Source organism: Nansenia antarctica (genome assembly GCF_963989245.1).
Source record: "Nansenia antarctica genome assembly, chromosome: 4".
NCBI lineage: Eukaryota > Metazoa > Chordata > Actinopteri > Argentiniformes > Microstomatidae > Nansenia > Nansenia antarctica.
The window spans coordinates 9,547,612-9,568,916 of record NC_137689.1 but is presented as its reverse complement, the minus strand read 5'-3'; the positions used below and the strand labels follow the sequence as shown (position 1 = coordinate 9,568,916).

The 21,305-nt window shown below is 42.6% G+C and overlaps 2 protein-coding genes across 2 annotated transcripts; both read right to left on the bottom strand.

Annotated features, from left to right (window-relative positions):
• Nucleotides 1–1,043: 1,043 nt before the first annotated feature.
• Nucleotides 1,044–5,258, bottom strand: slc7a6os (solute carrier family 7 member 6 opposite strand). The gene is made up of 5 exons (XM_080528797.1): nt 5,058–5,258; nt 3,659–3,985; nt 2,278–2,484; nt 1,945–2,083; nt 1,044–1,583 (listed from the first exon to the last, which is right to left on the bottom strand). The coding sequence occupies exons 1-5, from the start codon at nt 5,247–5,249 to the stop codon at nt 1,474–1,476; spliced, it is 975 nt and encodes a 324-aa protein (XP_080384923.1). The 5' UTR covers nt 5,250–5,258; the 3' UTR covers nt 1,044–1,473.
• A 2,355-nt stretch (nt 5,259–7,613) lies between these two features.
• LOC308154899 (adhesion G-protein coupled receptor G2-like) lies at nt 7,614–11,399 on the bottom strand (the record flags this gene model as incomplete). Its single annotated transcript, XM_080528116.1, has 7 exons — nt 7,614–7,726; nt 8,138–8,442; nt 8,642–8,741; nt 8,987–9,267; nt 9,475–9,593; nt 10,524–10,652; nt 11,358–11,399. 7 exons carry the CDS (start codon nt 11,397–11,399, stop codon nt 7,614–7,616), a joined length of 1,089 nt encoding a protein of 362 aa, XP_080384242.1.
• Nucleotides 11,400–21,305: the final 9,906 nt, after the last annotated feature.

Genomic DNA, 21,305 nt, shown 5'->3' with positions numbered 1-21,305 from the left:
GTTGAGGAACAGGTAGTGAGGTCTGTATGAAGGCCCATGGTGAGGCTCTCTCTCTCTCTAAGCTGGAGGTCTAAGTAAGATGGCAATACCGCCTCACTTTGGTCATGGAATTACCTGCCGCAGTTGTATACAAGTATTTTTTTCTTATGACCTCAAAGGGTATTCTTATAATTTCCTTTTAAGCCTTTTCAAGTATGTGCTTGTCAGTTGAGTAGTGCTGTGTATCTCAAAGGGAAATGCAAACAGACTGATTTTACTACTGGTAAAAAATATTTTTAGGTTAACAGAGGCTTAGGTCAGCCTACTTTGAGAGAGTTATGTATGATAAAAAAAAAAAGTGTTTGGCTGTTGAAAAGGGGAACAAAATGATTCAATGTCTGCTGCTACACAATCACCACCTTTACCACAGCTGTAACACTGTCCAACTGAGGACCAAACAACAGTGTGTGTTCATCTACAGCCCTCGTCTCCATCTAGTGTTGTTATTTCTGTGTTTATCAGTTGTTATGCTGTCTGTTTTCAGACAGAGTTCAGATTGAGGTTGATTCAACGATCTGTCAATGCCTTTGTCCTTACACAAGCTTTATGTAATGGGGCTGGACCTCTGATATACACACTGTTCATAAACCTACCTACAAAGAGAAATTATTCTGTATTCTTACGTGCTTCAGGAAATTACTTATTTTTATTAATTATTTGAGCAATAGCCAAAATAGATGCCATGCCATCTCAGCAAATGGCAACCATAACCTTCCAAAGACTGGTGGCCAAAACCAAGTCTCCTGGGTCAGCATTTCATGCTAAACAGGAGTTACTCAATGAGAATGAAAGGTGGTGCATTTGTGATTAACGTGAAGAAGCAATCAAGGTCCCCTCAGTGAAGTGCAACTCGGACGATCTGTTATAGTTTTATCTAATTTATTGCATAGTTTATCAATAAAATGTTGTTTTTGTTAATCAGTTTGCAGTCTATTTTTCCAATTCCTTACATGAATAATGCACACAATTCATTCTGAACTTTTACATTTATTTTGAAAGCTTTATTTTATACACATCTACATATTTACAAATGGATTCCATGTTTCTTTCATCAAGCAACCACTTACACCCCAAGAGTACAATCTGCAAATGACAGGGAATGTTGAAACAAACATATTGCAACATGTGCAACGCACACAACAGAAAAAATGCTCCACGCTTTCAGATATGCAATCACTACCATACGCTTACACGTACATTCTACCATGCACAAGTCAAACAAACACCCCAAAGGCAAACTCACAGTCCAAACCATCACGCTAACATACAACTTGAACAACAAGAACTTCAAGAAGCATACAAGAGCATACCACACTGATGTGCAACATATCTAACACACATTCACTTTGAACAAACACTCACACACAAACTCACTCCAACACTTGCACAGTAAAAAAAGACTCTGGAACATCCACGGATGCTGAGTGTTGGAGATCAGTCAGAGTCGTCCTTGTCTCCGTTGTCGTCATCTAGCTCCTGCAGCATGTCTCTCTGGTAGCCCTCCCAGGTTCTCCGACTGTAGGAATGCTCCTCCTCACAGTACCCTGAAAGAGGAGAACCAAGCAATTAGGCTTGAGAGAATGCAATGGAAATTACCTTTAACCAAGGTAGCAGAGCATACACCCATGTCATGGGAGCATGTACAAATCCACATTGTATTAATCATATGTGAATTGTCTAAAATGTCCTCATTTAAGAAAATTTAAGCATTACCTCTTTTGCAAGAATGTCACATTTAGATGCAGTGCCCTTGATATATAAATATTCCTTCATATTGGAGATGTACAAGTGTATGGAATTGGAGCAGCGAGTTTGATGAATTATTGCCTCCACCAGTCCTAAGATAGCATAGTAGCAACTATGCTAACTACTAGCACTTCAATCAAAAGTGAGTACTAGTCGTACCTCCATAGCGCTCCTCTCTGTCACTACCGTCCTCGCTGTCTTCATCTGGGTATTCATTCCTCCAGTTCCCCTCCTCATTCTCGTCGTCTTCATCGTCATACACTTCCACTTCCTCCTCTTGCACCACAAGATCAGGCACCTGGAAAACCAGGAAGTCAATAAACTCCTTTACTGTCACCACACTGGTCAAGAACGTAGGTATTTCAAAAGTATATTAACTGTAGAGATTATCATGCGCATCATAAACCATTAACAAACTAGGTGTGAATGAGATCGGTACACCTGTCTGACGTTAAAATCACAGCTGTGAAGAACATGTTATATGACCCGTACCAGCTCTCCCTCGCCAGAGTAGGGCCTGACCGACAGGATGTCCTGAATCCAGCCTACTGTGACAGTTTCCTGGTAGTAAAGGTCATAAACGTAGTCATCCTCCCTTTCGCGATGCTCGACACCCACTCCCTCTCCAGACACACTCAGCTTCTCACGGATCATCTTCATCGAGTTACACAAGATTGTCTCTGGATCAGTAGTCACGGTCTGGGGAAATGGGAAGCAGAGACACAATGAAGAATGCCACATGTCATGCATAGACTTCGACAAAATGATTCTAATAATTATAATCAGAGGCAGAAATACTGGATTGTTCCCCGCCCCCCCCCTGCTAGCATGGTGTGGGGAGTGGGGAGCTTGAGCTGGGTGGAGCTGGGGGGCACTGCAATTCATCATCCAAACAATTGACTGGCTATTTCTAAAAGTCCAAAATACAGGTTGAATAAAAGCTAACATTGTTGTTAGGCTAACTGGTGCTACGATGGTGTTGACAGTGATCTTAAAATATTCTCTGTGTCTAAAGGTAACTTTATGTGCAGCCTTTCTCTTGATGTATTATTTTTAATGCTATATGTAAAGCACTTTGAATTGCCCCAGTTGCTATACAAATAAACTTGCCTTGCCTTCTTCATGTGGTATAGATCAATACAATTGTATTTTAATAATTGTAAACCTAATGGGCTGGTTTCATGGATGCAGATTAAGACTAGTTCTAGACTAAAAAAGCATGCTCTATGGCCATTTTCTTGCAAGTGCGATTTAATCCTGGACTAGGTTTAAGCCTCTGTGATACCAGCCGTAAGTGACTTAGTTCAGCGCTAAAAGTAGTAAGTAGTAACCACACTCAGTTCCCATACTTTCATGAAATAATAATGTGGTGTTGGCTAGGGCTGCAACGATTAGTCGACATAATCGACGACGTCGATCATAAAAACTCTTCGACGTGGAATTTTAGTGTCGACTAATCGTATAAATTTTTTTTTTAAATAAAACTTTATATATATATATATATGTATATATATTATTTTTTTAAAGTTCATATTTGCACTTTCATTTGTATTATTTAATTTATTTATTATTTTGTTTCATTGAAACAGAGATTGATTATTGTATGTATTAAATGTTTTGGAAGGTCCAAATTCAAATATTTCATGAGTCATTATTTGAATTTGCAATGGGAACGTATGTTAAGCCAGAGAGACTGGACAACAGGGTGACATTCACAGGTGTGCAGACTTGAGAAGGTGAGGTACAACATGCACTGGAGCCCGCAGCCACACGACTAATCGGAAAAATAATCGACAGATTAGTCGACTACCAAAATAATCGTTAGTTGCAGCCCTAGTGTTGGCATACATAACACCTTGATCAACACACTTACCTTTTTATAAGCTTCGTCCTGGTCTCCATCTTCCTGGATAATGTCAAACACTTGGACTTCACCCAGGGTCCAGTTGGCCTCCTTGTCCGTCGGTCCGTCCTCCTCCGCTCTCTCTGTGGGCTCTGTCTGAGCTGCGGGGATCGGAGCCGCTGGCAGCCCCGTCCGATGGCTGGAGAGGATCCTGTATCGCTCCTCCCGCCTGGTGCACCACTTGGCACTCCGCAAGTCTCCCATGATCCTTTGGGAGCTGGTCGCGGAGGGGCGCAGGGCATGGGACACACGGGGCCGGGCCATAGCCTCGCGGACTTGTGTTTGGACAGGGGCATCCTGGGACAAAGGAGAGACGGGACATTAGTCCTATGAGCTAACCTGCTTATAGAGGGTTGAGCCAGTGTAACGTGGGTGTATGGATGCATTCTATTTCTATTATTTAGCATATAGCAACCATATTGTTAGCCTCATAGCATAATTGCCTACGTCATGCTTCACTTGTGGTCAGCCGAGCCATCTTTGTTTGTAGTGTCAAAAATGCCCATGTCAAAGAGATGACTTGGGCAGATCACGATTTTGGGAATGTAACAAGCATTCTGATAGGCTGATGACAGAGGCAGTAAGGCACAGTGAATCAGCAGTGTTAGGAGAGTAGAGAGTAGGCAGATATCTCAATTTGGCCAAAATATGACGATATGAAACCTTTACGTTGTGGTCATATCACAGGCCTATTTATAAAAAAAGTAAAAATAAAAACATACAGATGTTAACTTAGTTGGCTGTGTTACTGACAGCCAACAGGTGATGCCTACATTTCTGCACTTTACTTCCAAAGCCAGAAAATAAGTATATATTATAGGTAGCAATACAGAAAAAAGGTTTTGGTAGCTGGCTAAGACTAATCAAACATTTATTAGTCTGCTAGCTAGTAGCAAGCTAGCTTACAGCTAAGGAAACACTTGATGGCTGCTGTCTAGGCTGACTCAGGCTGAGTTCGTCAATTCGCTCAGAGAGCGCCGGAGCGCACACTGGGCTCAACGTCATAAAGGGACGAAGTCATTTGATTGGACGAGAGGCGTTCCGTTGAGTGCTGATCAGATTTCCGGAGCGTATTTACGAACGCACCCCTCAGTTAGCTCGCTAACTAGCTAAGAGCTATGTTGTTTTTAGCACATCGATACAAAGCGTTTAGCGAGCTACTCTCTAGCACGGAGAGATGCTATAATAGGTCTCGTTAAAAACCCAAATACCTCTTTCTAGCCAAGCTGGTTACTAACGTTATCTCACTAGTAGCTAATTAACAAAAGAAAGCAGCATCCGTCACGCAGGCCCACGCACAGCGCGCTGTACCACACTGTTCCTCCGTTCAGGAAACACCGAGGCTTTGACAGCGGCCTTACTTACTCACCTGAGAGGCGACGGTGGCCACGAGTTTGAAGACTGAGTTCTCCACCTCCGTGTCGGCGGGTTCGGGCACGGGTTCCCCGGCGGTAGTGTTCTCCCCTGGCCGTATGCGTTTACAGGCCAGCAGTAAGGCGTCGGCGGGGTCGGTGCCTCGCTTCCTCTTCACCCGGAGGATGGTGGTGCTGCTGGGGTCCATGTTGGTGCCACAAGGCGCTTCTGTCTGGGACAACAACACAACACAGAGACGAGAAGGCAGGAGAGGGCGGGGCTTCAAATAACGAGACGGCAGAAGAGGGCGGGGCTTCAAATAACGAGAAGGCAGAAGAGGGCGGGGCTTCAAATAACGAGAAGGCAGAAGAGGGCGGGGCTTCAAATAACGAGAAGGCAGGAGAGGGCGGGGCTTCAAATAACGAGAAGGCAGAAGAGGGCGGGGCTTCAAATAACCAGGAGGAGTCATGTGCTCTCACACACGCACACGCACACTCACACGCACACACACTTTTCACATTACTTCGAACAGTGTATTGGGAAAATTATTATTTAATCTCATTTAATCAATAAATAATGGTTTAACGTTTATTTTCATAAAGGTTAGTCTGAATGAGTGTGCGTGTGTGTGATGTCATTGGTTTTATTTTTGGTTCAAAACGTTTAATCTGTATAAGAATGATCCTGATTCTTTTTTGCTATCCAGGATCAGATGGAGCTGGGTGATCTCCTCTATAGGACCCAAAACCAACCAGATAGATCTGATCCCGGGCTCTTGTTCAGAGGTAATCTGATCGGATTTGGGATCCTATTATGGGATTGGATCACATTTTGAAAATGGGTTGTTCAAAAGGAAAAAATAATAATCTGAAATTGGATTAGCACATAATCGAGTATTGGATTCGATCTGGATCAAACCATAATGTGTTGTTCAAAACTTTTAGTGGGATACCTTTGATCCCAAAAATGGGATGGGTGGATTCAGAAGGATAACATGTAATACAACTGGTCAAATAATACAACATATGCAGGCTATCATGTAGTATATATACATTCATTTATATTTTGCATTTTATTTGTTTAACCGTTACAGTGATAAAGTAGGCTACCTATTACCCTTTGACGGTATCACAATCAGAATCAGAATAATTTTTTATTGCCAATATAGTATTTGAACATACAGGAAATTTACTTGGTGAGGTTGGTGCATTACAGGACATAAAAAACAACAATATAAAAGCAACAATAGTTTAAAAAGAGAATGGCAAAAGTGGCAATAGAACAATAATTAGTCATGTAAAACTAATATAGATTACACTGTCAGTTGTATGTGTGTTGTGTGTGTGTGTGTGTGTGTGTGTGTGTGTGTGTGTGTGTGTGTGTGTGTGTGTGTGTGTGTGTATGTCAGTCTAGAAGTCGTCTGAGATAGGCTGAAAAAGATGGCTGTGTAATTGGTCTTTTCAAACACACATCCATTGAACATCAATTAGCTGATGTGCTTTGGTGTGTGTTCAATTAAATCAATCATGCCCAAGGCCTATAAACTCTATGTTTATCTCCACTACACCAAAGTGGTGGAACCATGGACTCAAAAGGACCTAATTTCAGGTCCACACACAGAAACCCATACACTGTTGGAGGGTGTTAGCTGCCATTATGCCTCGATAGTATGGAGTTGTAACTCTACTAAGGGTGGAGAAGTGACTAACAAAAAGAAAAAAGGCATTTGGATTGAAATCACCCAGAATGTGAATGCCAGAAAACAGAAGATGATGATGCCTATAAGTCACTTTTTAAACCAAGAGAAACCAAAATAGCAGAAGTACAGATTTGCCTGGCAGAGGAACAGATCACTCTTACCAAACTACAGCAAACCAAAGCCAGACTTGAGATCCGCCTCCTAAAAGCACGGCTTCAAAAAGCTGATCCCTCCACAAGGAAGAAGAACTCTGAACGTTCTTGATTTTGTTAACTATTGGACATTTAGCCTATTAATGTATTGTGTATGTAAATGTATTTGTGCATAATGTATATTTGTTTGTTTTAATTTATTTGTTGTGGGTCAGATGAGGGGTCTGACTCTTGAAAATGGAAGGGTTTTTATTGTGCTGTTTTCTGTCTCTTCAAATAAAAACACTTAAAGTGACCCCACACTGGCTATTCTACCTGTTGTTCTTTGCATAGCTAGTAGCCTACATTGTGATGCAGTCCCATTTAGAACACTGGTAATCCGGATTTGGTAATCTTGAAAAGTTTCTATCTGGATCAGGGTGATCCAATCCAATGTTGCTTTGAAATACCGGCACAAAAGTAAGATGGATTACTTGACCCTGAATAGCAAAACACAGGATTTCCAAATCCAGATCATTCTGATCCAGATAAAACACTTTTTGAACAACTGGGCCCTGAGGTGCTGGTTGAGATGCGGAGAGCGCAAGCCAGACATAGGCAAAGGCAACAACAGACCAGCTCTTCTCCAAAATAAAAGAGAGAGGTATGTCTAATGATATTTTCAGCACTGTCAAAAGTCTGACGGAATTGAGGCTATAGCATGTTCCAGAAGGTGAAAGTGTCAGTTCTTGAAGCTTGTCTCCATTTTTTGAGTGGAGGGGTCTTTGACTGAAGAGCCCTCCTCTCGGCGGGAACTGCGAGTCAATGCGAGAAACCACAGGAACATGAAGACACCTGAGGATTGTAAAAATAAAAATAAAGTGTCATCAAATTCAATTCAATTCAATTATACTTCATTTATCCCCGTGGGGAAATTCATTTTGCCACGCCACTCTCTAAAAACAACACATGACAACACAACATAAAGGACAGACAACAATACTGGGCCAGCCATGTATAGTATATAAAAAATAAACAGTGAGATCATGGTAGAAAAGTGGATAAAAAGATGGCTATAGTTATTATATTAAAATACTAAAAAGTGATGATGATGATGATTAAAATAAATAATAAATACAGATTCAGGAGCCTTGACCCCGACTACTACTTTAGTTGCCATTGATTAGTGTCATAATATCTTTATTTGACAGATAATAAATGATTGAATACTCGGTGTTAAAACGTATACGTGGCTATGATACTGACCTTGGAAGCAGTTGAATGCACTGAAGAGGTAAAGTCCAGGGAGGGGGAGAGGGCCGTAGGTGCAGAACGCTAGCCCCCATGGTAGTCCTAGTACACAGCTCAGGCCGAGAACCGTGGCCCAGTCCTTCCACATCCTACTCCTCCTCTCCTGGTACCGTGTTCCTTTCCTCCTCATCCTCAATAGCTTCACCACTACGACACCTAGCATGGCCGTGTTGAAGAGGAAGACCAGGCCCAGGTAGCCGATTACTGTGACGTAGCTGACTGCTTCAAGGCTGCCTCCTGCAGCACTGCTTAGCCAACATCTACAATGAGACGAGAGGGACATTTAAAACACAGCCTCTCTTTCTGTTGTTGGTGGCTTCTGTACTTGACGAGTCTTGTGTTTCAGAAAAGACTGACATGGTTTCAAATAATTGACTTCAGGTCAGATAGATTCAGGCAGATTTCAGGTCATTTATCTCTCCCTTTGATGAAGGACAAACACAGTGAAATGGGTCTTACAGTTCTGTGTCCGAGCCATTGGTGGCCCCCTTCACAGAGAGGCTGTATTTGCCATAGACTCCTGAGAAACCGCAGGCCACCACAATCACAGTAGGAATGCCTGGAAAGAAGCATGACTGAAGTTAGAGCTCTGACCAAAATATGAAACCAGCATGGTTTATGATCTATTCAATGACCGAACGGTGTCTCCTAACATTCTTTTTGAGTCTCTTTTTGAGTCTCTTTGTAAACATTGAAATATAACCTTACTGTATTCTGCATTTCTACTGTATTTCCCTAAACAGCCAGCAGGTGCCGCTGGCTACCTGACTAAGACAATACGGCTTGGGGTATCTATCGTCTCACCCCATCCAACCAGACTCAGTTTGAGGAGGTATTTCCTGACGTAGATGTTGAAGATGCGGACCAGGAGCACGTAAAGGTGGAATCCTTCGATGGCCATCCAGGTGAAGGTGGACAGGAGAGCCCAGTGCAGAAGCAGCCCGAGAGCCACACAGACTCCCTCACTCTGTCCCTCAGCTCCGTACCAAGCCCACCACCCACTCAGGAGGAAGGAGAGATGAAGACACAGTATTGCCCCTGTCAGTTGCATGTGGATGCCAATGGACTGGTCAGAACGGTACTTCCTGTGGGGACAGGAAACAAGAGGCCCAGGTCAGTGAGGTCACCCTCTGAGAATAGATCTTAAAAAAAAGAAGAAAAAGTGAAGTGAAGAAAAAGGAATTGTTTTTTGAAGTTGTAGTTGCTCATCTATGCATAACATTGTGTTGTCATAGGTTGCGGTATTGGTCTTTATTTGACTTTTGACATTTTGAAGCAAGTAGAATTCTTACCTTTGACATAAGTACATGGAAAGGGCTACTATTGTGAACACCACAGAGAGGGATGAACCGATGTAGGAGATGTAGTTGAGGCCGGCAGCATTAGCAGAGTCTACTGACACCTTTGGATTCTTCCCGTGGGAAAGTGATATAAGACAAAAGGGTATGTTTCAGTCGAATTGTTGAACAGTTGACAAACTGACTTACTGGGTAAGAGAACATTTTACATGTATAGACTTCTACATCAGATGAAAAAAAAGTCAAATGCTACCAGAAGCACTGCAAAAAAACTGAGGTGGTCGCAGCTGCAGACAAACTCTCTGTAGTTATGGTCGGTCGTACAGCCGTCTGTACTCCAGTTTCCTGTAAACCACACGAGAAAGAGAGAGAGAGAGAGAGAATGAGAGAAACCATAATGTGCTCACCCTGACCACCTAAGCGTGCGCACAGTCTGTGGATGCTTTTAAACGAGGCCTTAAAACCCACTGTTTTAATAGAGCCTTTTATTCATATTTGTTATTTTTATTGAAATGTTTATTCATGTGTTTTAATCTGAGGGTTAGGGTTAGTTTTTAATCTACATATTTGAGATTTTCCGTAAAGTGCATGACAAATAAAATTATTATTATTATTATTATTATTATCATCATTAAGTGCAAAATCTGCAGTACAACAGGCAAGATCAGCAAGAGGACAAATAGTTGTTTTCTCTTTATGAGTCAGGTCAAAGCCCCCTTCTACCTGTACCATCACCGTCATCAGAGTCCTTCCAGAACACACAAATCCCTCTGTCACTCTGAAATGCAGATAAATAGAACATGTATTACATAGAACTTGAATACAAATGCAGGAATATTATGAATGCTTCATAATAGACACAGAGACTGTCACAGTGACTACAAAACGATAGTATATAAAAACCACAAGTTATGTAATATTAACAACATGAACTATCCTCCAGTGACAGGTAGGGTCTACTTTAGTTGCTATAGTTGAAGTGGTTTGGTTGTTTAGGCATGTGGACTCCAAACCACTGAATGTTCCTCTGTCCAACCACTCACCTCATTGGAGTGTTTGAATCGTATCCTGACAGGCTGGTCAAGGTTGTTCACAGCCTGGTCCCCTACCCTGACTGCTACCACAGATTGTTCCAGAACCTTCCCTCCCGGGAGGCCTGACGCTGGACCAAGCTGGGGGAAACATAGGAGAGGAGTGACAAAAAGCAATAACAGGGGCTGCTCATTCAGAGAGATTACATGTAGCCTACACATGTGTTGCTTTTATCAACTACCCGTTAACAAGCTTTAGCGCTCTGATACCAACAAAGATTATTAAGAATAGATTCCTATTTTGGTAAGAGATACCAACCCTGAAAAGAGAACTGTTGAGCACCGACACAACAACCCACACATCCTCCAAGCTGAGAGAGGCATTTTTCCTGCTTTTCTGAAGGGCATTTGGTGGGATGTGGACCGTGTGCTCTGGTGTTGGGCTCTTTTCTGCCTGTGGTGGAATATATGGAAACATTAGGAGTTTCCCTCGGACCAGATTTGTGCTCTTTATGGTATTCATGATTGAGCATGTAGCCATGGGAGCAAGTACATATTACAAATTGCATATTACATTCTATATAGGCCTACAGGGGTGCAAACTGGTGATGGCCCAAAAAGGTGACACATTTTTGGCTGAAAACGAAGAAAATTATCAATGCGTGGCTAACCTTAGAGGATGGTTGACTTATTTTGAGGTAAAAACGGCTAATTTAGCAGAAATGTGACACGTTTGCACCCCTGTATATATAGGCTATATATATGTGTGTTACTGGCATAATTTACTTCATCATTTACCACAAAGTGTGCAAAAGTAACATAGAAATACTGAAATCAAGATCCCACCTCATTAGATGAGTTGACGAAGCTTTGGGAGAAGTTGGGCATTCTTCCACTTCTAGCCCTTATTGTGCACGTAGCTATCTTTTCTTCATAGCACCTTCCAAAACACAATTCACAGTTACCCTTTTTGTTTTTGTTTCTCTAGAATTTGAAATGTTTATAGAACTGTAAGGTTGTCTCTCTCATCGAGATAGGACAACATACAATACATGTGTGTTACTGTATGTTTTACCTGGTCCAGGGCACATTGGACATTGGATTGAGACATCGGTCAAGAACATGTTCACAGTATTCTGGAAAAGTGATCAAATCATTAGATTACATTATCAATCCTACACTAACAACCACGTTGGCATAGCACTGAAGCCAGTGTTGGCCACTGTAACTCATTGGGGACCACATACAGTTCAGATCAGAGTTGGCAACACTGACATACACTATACTATAGTACTTTATATACGTAGTCTTAATGATATTGCTGGTCATCCACTGTAGTTCACATGTAATAAAACAACAGTTTGTCCATTCTAACATTTGGTTAACACATAGATCTTACCTGTGTTTCCCATAGTTAAAGACTCAGAGATACATATCCAAATGAGCAGGAAATAACGGGTCCCCATCTCTCTCTTTCAACTGTCACATGGACACTGTTAGTTGTTGTCTTGCTCGCTGCTAGTAACTACATATGTTTTTCCGGCTACTGGTTTCATATCTCATTCTCAACCACAGGGGATGTTTGACAAATACGGGAAGCTGATGATTTATTTGAACACAACTTGCTCAAATCCCTCACAAAGAAATGTTATTATGAAATGTTTCAGAGATAATACATTAACAGGAAAATGCGTTGTGAGGAAAAATGTGTTGACTAATGAAAGATTGCATGCTTAACTCCATCTGAGTGACTATTCTGCGACTCAGAGCCTCAGACTAGAAAAGAGGATGTTGAAGTTTCACAATCAGTGTTTGCAAAATCATCACAATCGCTTACTTGTGCAGAGAAAAAAAGGAAACGGTCAAAAGCATTAGGGAATGTCTTCATGAGATATTTGGAATTGGAAGTGAGACTACTTCAAATGTCAGTTTCCTTGCAACACACGTTCCACAGCCGGCTAGACTGTAAAAAGCCAGTAAAACTATTCATGTAAATTCATGAATTCATTCTTGTAAAACTATGACGAGGCTGTTTGAGGCTATTATAATAACTATACCAAAGAAAACACTGGAAACCCAAATGTATTATATTAATTTAATTACATTATGTGAACTGAAGTAGTTATAGAGTTACTATAGGTGGTACTGTTAAAAAGACCAGCCCTACTAATAGATCTTTTCATAAAAAGCATGCATCCTCCAGGTAGTTTTTCACCCACAGTGACCGGTACATCTAATTAGTTACTAAGCATACCAATACAGTCAGTTTAGCACTTGAAGGCACACTATTAATACATTCTGATTACCTTCAACATGACAGAGATATAGTAATGCTAATGCTAAAGCATAGACTCTTGGGCAGGAATTCAATCATTGCAGATAGCGGACATTATGCACTGCGCTTCTTAAAAGTGGATTTGATTTGCCCTAGCAGTGGGTCCTGAATCAAAGGAATGTCAAATAGGGCTGGCTTATTAAACACTAGCTAAAGGAAAGCCTTCAGTTGCTTTTTAAAAGAGCCAAATGTTGTTGTCTTTTAATAGTGGTATTGCTGAAATGGAGGTTTCTGAGTGACAATCAACACATTTACTCTACCACCCCCCCCCCCTCATACTATTTAGGAAGAGACAGTAGACTACTGCTAAACTCCTTCTATCAAACACACTTCTTCAGTGTGTAAAAAGCAGCTATCTGGTCCTGACTGAATGACAGCCTAGGTCTGACTATTTTTGTAGTGATTGATGCCAGGAAACAGGTCCTGGTTGGACTTGGCGGTGGAGTTCTCCAGACCCCCAGATGTGAGCTTGGTGTCAGCCCTCCACCGTCTCTCCTTCCTCACCGTGCCGCAGATCCACAGGAAGATGAAAAACCCTTGTTGAGAAACACACAGACAAATCATCACCCAGGGTTTTTCTGTATTTGTATACAAACGCCTTCCCTTTTCTCCCCCTTTCTTTCTTCACCTCTCTTATCTCTCCATGCTGCCTCATCAGCTTCACTGTCTCTTCCTCTATGCTCTCCTCTCTCCTCTTCACAGTAATAACGCACTTATCGTGAGCTTAGAATTATAAGGTTCTATCTCCGTTTAGGGTAGTTCAGAGATATTGAGCGTCAACGTTTTTGCATTCCATTATGTTTTGTGAGATGGAACCTTTGTATTTGATTAATTACTAACTAAAAAAAATCAACATTTAAAAAATAACACCATACAGGCATTAATAAACACCTAATGGATCAGATTATGTAAAAAAACTCAATTTTGACCAAAAATGGAGATAGAACCTTATCATTCTAACGTCACTAATAGTTCACCTTGGAGGGAGTTGAAGATGCAGAAGACATAGAGGATGGGGTAGTTGGTGTGTCCGTAGCCCAGGAAGGCCAGCCCCCAGGTGGTCCCCAGGAGACACGTGAGACCCAGGACGGTGCAGACGTCCCTGCAGTCTAGAGGCTGCTTGCCCCGGCTGCCGTACCTTTTCAGGTGGCAGATCCTCGACGCCACTGACAACAGGACGCCAGAGTTGACGAGGAAGACGAGAGCGAAGTAGACCAGGTTCATACCGTAGAAGAAAGGGAGGTCAATGATCCAACAGCTGAAAAGGAGGAAGGGTTGGTTATGATGTAGGGTTGGCTTAGAGAGATAGCGGGCCAACAGACACTTATAGTGCGTGTGTGGTTACAACACTGGTCGTAGGCAACTACAACTACAACAACAAAGCGGTAACCCCCTGCCACTTTTTTGGTAAACGGCTGAGCGATGGGGCTGTAGATTATAACTGCTGTCAAATTCATAGCAAGAGCTATGGATGCATGTCTGACCATCCATGAGATCAAAAACATGTTTTGAAGCTATACAGTGTTTTTTTTGTTTTTTTTACAAACAATTTAGTAAAACAAGCTCATACAGTATGTTGGGTTCAGATGGGGTAAGACTTTTGAACTAAGCTCATGAGGTTCTACGTTCTATTGGTTGAGATTAAATGGCTATACGTGATTCATTTAGGGTTAGGGTCGCCTTTTACTTTGCAGTAGAAGTCTTAGGAGACACAGTAGAGGGGAAAAGCAGGTGTCTCAGGAGACGCAGTGCTGGGGGGTAGTAGATGTCTCAGGTGGAGCAGTTAAGGTGTAGACCCTAAATAGATGGGTCTTCAGTCTCAGACGGAAGATGGGTAGTGACTGAGCACCTCTATGTTTGCCTCACCAGTGTATTTATGTCCCCACTTCCCTTGTACACCCTGTCAGATAATCTCAGATAGTTTTGCCCAGGTTCTGAGAAGAGATCTCCCTGTTTGTTTTCTTTAGCATTTAGACTGCTCGTGTCTTTTTTCTGTTACCCTTGTTTTTGGAGACTGTGTTTTCTCCCCTTTTGTTTTTTTCCGTGTACCAGTCCAGTTGTAATTCTGTTCGTTTACTATCTCATCTCGCTGCCTCTCGTCTGTGCCTTGTCCTGCACCGCACCCGGGTCCACACCACACAGCACACCCTTACAGAATGATATTGATATCATGCGAACGTTCATTCAGAGAAAGTCAAACTTTTACTCACATTGTGTTTGTTTTGTTAGTGTCTGACAGAGACATTTCTGCTGGACCGTAAAATGGTTTGACATCCTTGACTGACAACGCGATTCCCACAAGGACGCCAGGGACACCTGAACAATGCACACAACACTAATGACATTATTGACCGCTCCAGTCAGTCATGGTAAAAGGGTAAGGTCATCAAGTAAGGTATTGGGTAGATATTATCATGGCATACATATTATTTTGCATCTCATAATGTAGAAATACAATGCAATACATGACATTGTATTATAACATGGATTTCCATCTTAAAACGTTAGATTTTTAACTGGAGGGGGTCTCTATCTGTGTCCCTCTTATCTGAATGTATGCTTTTTGTTCATGTTTGCAATATAAATTATGGCATAACTCTGACTCACCCCAGCCAATCAGAGACAGCTTGGCCATGTAGTGGCGGTAGTAGGTATTGAAGACCTTGACGAGGAGCAGGTAGAGGTGGACAGCTTCGATGGCCATCCAGGTGAAACAGCTGAGCAGGCTGTAGTGCATGGTCGCTGCGATGAACACACACACCCAGTCCATGTTCATGGTGGCCCCCCACTCGCTCAGCAGGAAGGAGGTGTTGAGCAGGAACAGAGCCCCGCTCAGGGACACGTGGATGCTGTTGGAGTGGTCTGTTCTAGTGTTCCTGGAGGAAGGGTACAGCAGAGACAACATAATGTGGGGGTGGCGGCTGTGGCGCAGGAGGTAGAGTCGGCGTCTAACGATCGCAAGGTTGGCAGATCGGCGGTTCGAGCCCCGACCGGCCACATGTCGAAGTGTCCTCGGGCAAGACACTGAATGCCAAATTGCTTGCGGGGCGGCGGCGCCTTGCATGGTAGCTTGCCACCGTTGGTGTGTGAATGTGTGTGTGAATGGGTGAATGAGAGGCCATTGTAAAGTGCTTTGGAATAAGGCGCTATACAAGTCAGACCAATTACACAATGTTAAATACGTCCAGCATACCAGGACACATACAGGATACCAGATAGGCCTACTGTGCATGAGAAATACATGGACAGTCACAGACAGGACCAGATACATGAGAAACACCTGGATACATAGCAAACAGACCTGCTTAGGAAATAGGTGAGGAACGATACAGCCGTGAAGAAGGCAGACAGGCCGCAGCCGATGTAACTGATATAGGACAAGATTTCCCAGTGCACTTCATCAATAGCGCCCTTGATCTGGAGGGATTAAGGACGGAATTGTATAACCATCATCAATATTCGATTCATGGATATACTATATAGTTAGAGAAATCGATTGATTGACAGATGTATCACCAGTAGCACAGAGAATGGAGTGGTGTGATTGCAGCTACATTCCACCACAGTCTGGTCCGGCTGTCTGTTGATGGAGGTTACACACCCGTCTGTTTTCCATCGCCAGTTTTCTAGGAGGCCATTCACAAACACGGTTCGTCACACAATCAGTTTGGAAAGCTCAAAATGTCAACCAAAGTGTCAGTGATGAGCCAATGATGTGCAACGTTTAGTCCGCCCAGAATAGACAGCCTCACTTCCTTAAAATAGTAACTGTGCATGGGAATTAATGAAAACGTAAAAATTAGAACAAAATAAATACCCACCACGTTCATCAAAAAAGTGACATATCAGATTATGATGCTTCTGTAGAAAAGAGAACAAGACAAAGTTACACAAAGACAAAATCTGTTAACCCAGATACCCAGTCTGAGAGGCTCTTCTCAGGAAAGGGCAGAGCAGACTGTTTTTCCTGAGAAGGCTGAGGTCTTTCGGCGTCTGCAACAAGCTGCTGCGAATGTTTCATCAGTCGGTGGTTGCCAGCGTTCTGTTCTTCGCCGTGGCCTGCTGGGGTGGAAACATCTGTGCCAGGGATGCTGCGAAGCTAAATAAACTGGTGAAGAAGGCCAGCTCTGTGGTGGGGTCCGGGCTGGACAGCCTAGAGGTGGTGGCAGAACAGAGGATGGGGAAAAAACTGGCCGCCATGCTGGCCAATCCCTCCCACCCGATGTACTGCGAGCTGGCGGGGATGAGGAGCAAGTTCAGCCACAGATTTGTTCTCCCCCGTCAAAGTACAAAAAGATTTGGACAGTCCTTTGTTCCAGCTGCACTCCGACTCTACAACCAGGCCCTGCAGGGTGGGGGAGACCTGGAGCTGAGAGGCCGTTAAGACTGCTACTTGGACTACATGCACTTGAGCACTTTATCTTGCACTTATTGAGCCTGCACTGTTTTATCTATTTATCTGTTTTATCTATTTATTTATTGAATGTTTTCTGTCTGCCCTAACTAAGCTGTTTGACAACTAAATTTCCCCATTGGGGACAATAAAGGTTTTCATCATCATCATCAGTCTGCTGAAGCTCTGTTTGATTGTTTAGTACAACACAGGTAAACGCTGTTGGTTGTCGTTATAGTTTTGCCCAGGTTTTGAGAAGAGATCTCCCTGTTTGTTTTCATTAGCATTTAGACTGCTCGTGTCTTTTTTTCTGTTACCGTGTTTTTTGGAGACTGTGTAACTTGCTGGGGGGATACTGTGTAGGGAATCTTAGGCAACACGCACACATGCACACGCACAACACACACACACTTACTGGTGTTATCGAATCCATCACACTGAACTTCATCTCCACTGGAATGGTCAAGTTCACAAGTCGTCTTCCCCCAGCTATCTCTATCCTGATGACCATGGAGTTCACATCTTCCCCCTCAAACTGGTTGGAAGAGGGAGGGACCATGACATGGAGGATTAGTGAGTAGAGATTCCATAAAGCCTAGTCTAAGTTATTGATTGAATGGTGTGAATTGCATTGTGTAGGCAGGTTCATCGTATGTGGAAAGGCCTTACCAAGAACTGCCTGGGTGATTTATAGGTCACCACACCGACTTTCCTTTCCTCCTCTGGGATGTTCCAGAATGCGTTGACAGGGAGCCGTATCTCTGGAATGTAGGTCTCGTTTTCAGGCAGGAGCTAAATGGTCCCCAAACATGGGTCGGAGAGAAATCCAATACATATCTGTTGTGCAACACAGTTTAAGAAGATCCTCAATTAGACCTAGATTAGGCCTAAATCCTAGACTAAAAAGCAGCTTCAATGGAGACTCTCTAATTGATTTAGGCTAGGACTTGGCAAACCAGCCTGTGGTATTCCATGCATTACTATACTGCAGGGGAGGCTGGTGGAGGTAGAAATTGGAGGATGGACTCATTGCAATGCAGTCTATATTAGTTTTACATACTCTAATTTACAGCCCACATAATTATTGTTCTACTGCCCCTTTCTGTCATTGTTTTTTTAGACTATGTTTGCGTATATATAGTTGTTTATTACATTTTTGCTGTTTTTTATTATATTGTTGTCTTTACCTTTATGTCTTATGCACCAACCACAACAAGTACATTTCCTGTATGTGCGAATATACTTATAAAGTCTAAAGGCAATCAAAATAATTCTGATTCTGATTCTGATTCTGAATGGACTTGTACCTCAGGTGCTTTTATCAGCAGCATGTTGTTGTCACCACTGGTCTGGTTGGTCATGTTGACTGTGACCACTGTCAAAGCTAAATCTCTCAGGTTGTAGGACACAGACCCTCCAGGCAAAGAGATGTTGATGATACTGTGAATGATGTGCTGTTCAACCCTGTCAATCAAAACAAATAGAGGAAAGGTTGTCAACACGAAAAATGGTGTGTCTCTGACTTTGTAAGTAAATAGATACAGGTTTTCCGGTTAGTTACTTACGATATAAACAGTTTCGCCATCATGGGATTGTCAGAAAACAGGATTCGGCACATGTTATGTATGTTCAGGAGCTTTCTCAGAGCCGTCAGTCCCGGGCTAGGGAGATCGTTTATTTCCGCAATAAGTGTTTTGATTGGGTTTTCTTCACATGCTATGACCTCACATTTAGATAATGCTGGGGGTATAGGTAATGATGAATAAAGAATAAAGTTAGTCTTTGGAGCCTTTATACAAACCAGTATTACACACAAGACTCGCAGCCTAAGGATTTGAGTAAGCTCCCTTAGTTAAATGCATCTGAGGCTTCAGTTCTAAGCCCCTAACACAGTCTTGCGGCAGGCAACACATCTGGGTTCGAACCCAGTTGGTCGCACAGACATCAGAGAGAGAGAGAGAGAGAGAGAGAGAGAGAGAGAGAGAGAGAGAGAGAGAGGGAGAGAGAGAGAGAGAGGGAGAGAGAGAGAGAGAGGGAGAGAGAGGGAGAGGGAGAGAGAGAGAGAGAGAGAGAGAGGGAGAGGGAGAGAGAGAAAGAGGGTCAGAGAGAGAGGGAGAGAGCGAGAGAGAGAGAAAGAGAGAGAGAGAGAGAGAGAGAGAGAGAGAGGGAGAGGGAGAGGGAGAAAGAGAGTCAGAGAGAGAGGGAGAGAGGGAGAGAGAGAGAGAGAGAGAGAGAGAGAGAGAGGGAGAGGGAGAGAGAGAAAGAGGGTCAGAGAAAGAGGGAGAGAGCGAGAGAGAGAGAAAGAGAGAGAGAGAGAGAGAGGGAGAGAGAGAAAGAGGGTCAGAGAGAGAGGGAGAGAGAGAGAAAGAGAGAGAGAGAGGGAGAGGGAGAGGGAGAAAGAGGGTCAGAGAGAGAGTTAGAGGGAGAGAGAGAGAGAGAGGGAGAGGGAGAGAGAGAGAGAGGGTCAGAGAGAGAGGGAGAGAGCGAGAGAGGGAGAGAGCGAGAGAGGCAAAACTTCTGGATTCGAACCCAGTCGGTCGCACAGACATCTTCCGAAGGGAATCACTGCTAGAGGATGACATCACATCCGGTTTCAGAGCACCCTGAGTCCGCAGACAATGCAGATAAATGTAGTTCATGCTCACAAATATTGAAGTTCATTTGGCCAGATGGGGATCCAGGAGTGTCCGTTATCTGACACGTGTTGGTTAGGTCTGCTGTTGTTGAGTTCCATGGTAAACACAAAGGCTTGCATTCCACATGGCAGGGGTCCTTATGCCACATACACACCATCTCATTCCCGACATCTTTGATGATGATCAATTGATTTTGTTTTGATGTCATATTCACCATAATCCCCGTAGTTGAGGTCTCTACTGAACAACGTTCTGTGGAAATGAAAAAGTGAAACATCTCTACCATAGCAGTTAACAACAACAACAACAACAACAACAACAACAACAGTAACAACAAATGTCTTTAGCATCTGGTTAAAAGCGTATTTGCTAGAGTTTCAATTCAAGTTTAATTCATGAGCCCCATTTATGATTTGCGTTCATTACATACATGTTATGGACAGACAACGCTTTCGGAGTAAACACACAGTTAGAGACATTTGGTGTATTACCTGCCAGTCCACCTGATATCATCAGAAGCAGGTGCAGAAGAAACATTGTACCTGCCTGCAGTTTAGAGCTGAACAGATTATGAGCAGCCAAATCATCAACTGTTATTCGGATCCAGCACACACAACTCATCAACATCACAAAACAAACTTAACACAACAGTGGTTACTTCTAGCATAGCAGCATTATGAAACACACACTCTCTCTCACTCTCTCTCTCACACACACACACACACACACACACACACACACACACACACACACACACACACACACACATAAATACACACAAACTCCAAACCTTATTTAACTTACCTTACTTAATTTCACATGTATTCTGTGTCCTCATGAGGTGAGCCTATGATCAGTCTCACCCTTGGGTGTTTTGTACAGAAGAACGCATCATATGAATCACTGAATGAATCCCATTGTCATACAGCTTGGACTTTGACACCTTTTCTGCGAAGGGACCTTGTGTAGTTAGTCAAATTAGATAATGATATTTATGAACTTACGTACGAAAACTGGGTCATTTGTTTAATGCAAATAATTTGACTACATTTGTATTGCTTTTAGTAAACAACAGTATTCCGATTTATATAAGTGTTGTATATTGTTGTCGATATATATATTTATGTAAACCAGCTCCTTCCCTTCTTGTGATTAGTTTTTTTTTTTAAAGTTTTTTTTTTCTTCCCTTTCCTAACACCAGGGGAGCCACCCCTCCTAAATTTCGTTGTTTGGTACCTGTACTGTAGCAATGACAATAAAGTCCATTCATTCATTCATTCATTATAATTAAGCCAGCTTTGTACAGAGTATGAACGACAGAAACATTTACATATATTCATGGCAATTATCACTTTTGCCTAAGTTATTCACACAGCCTTTCCTCAAATGTAATTCTTATCAAAGAGAGGCTTCACATCATTACACCAAAA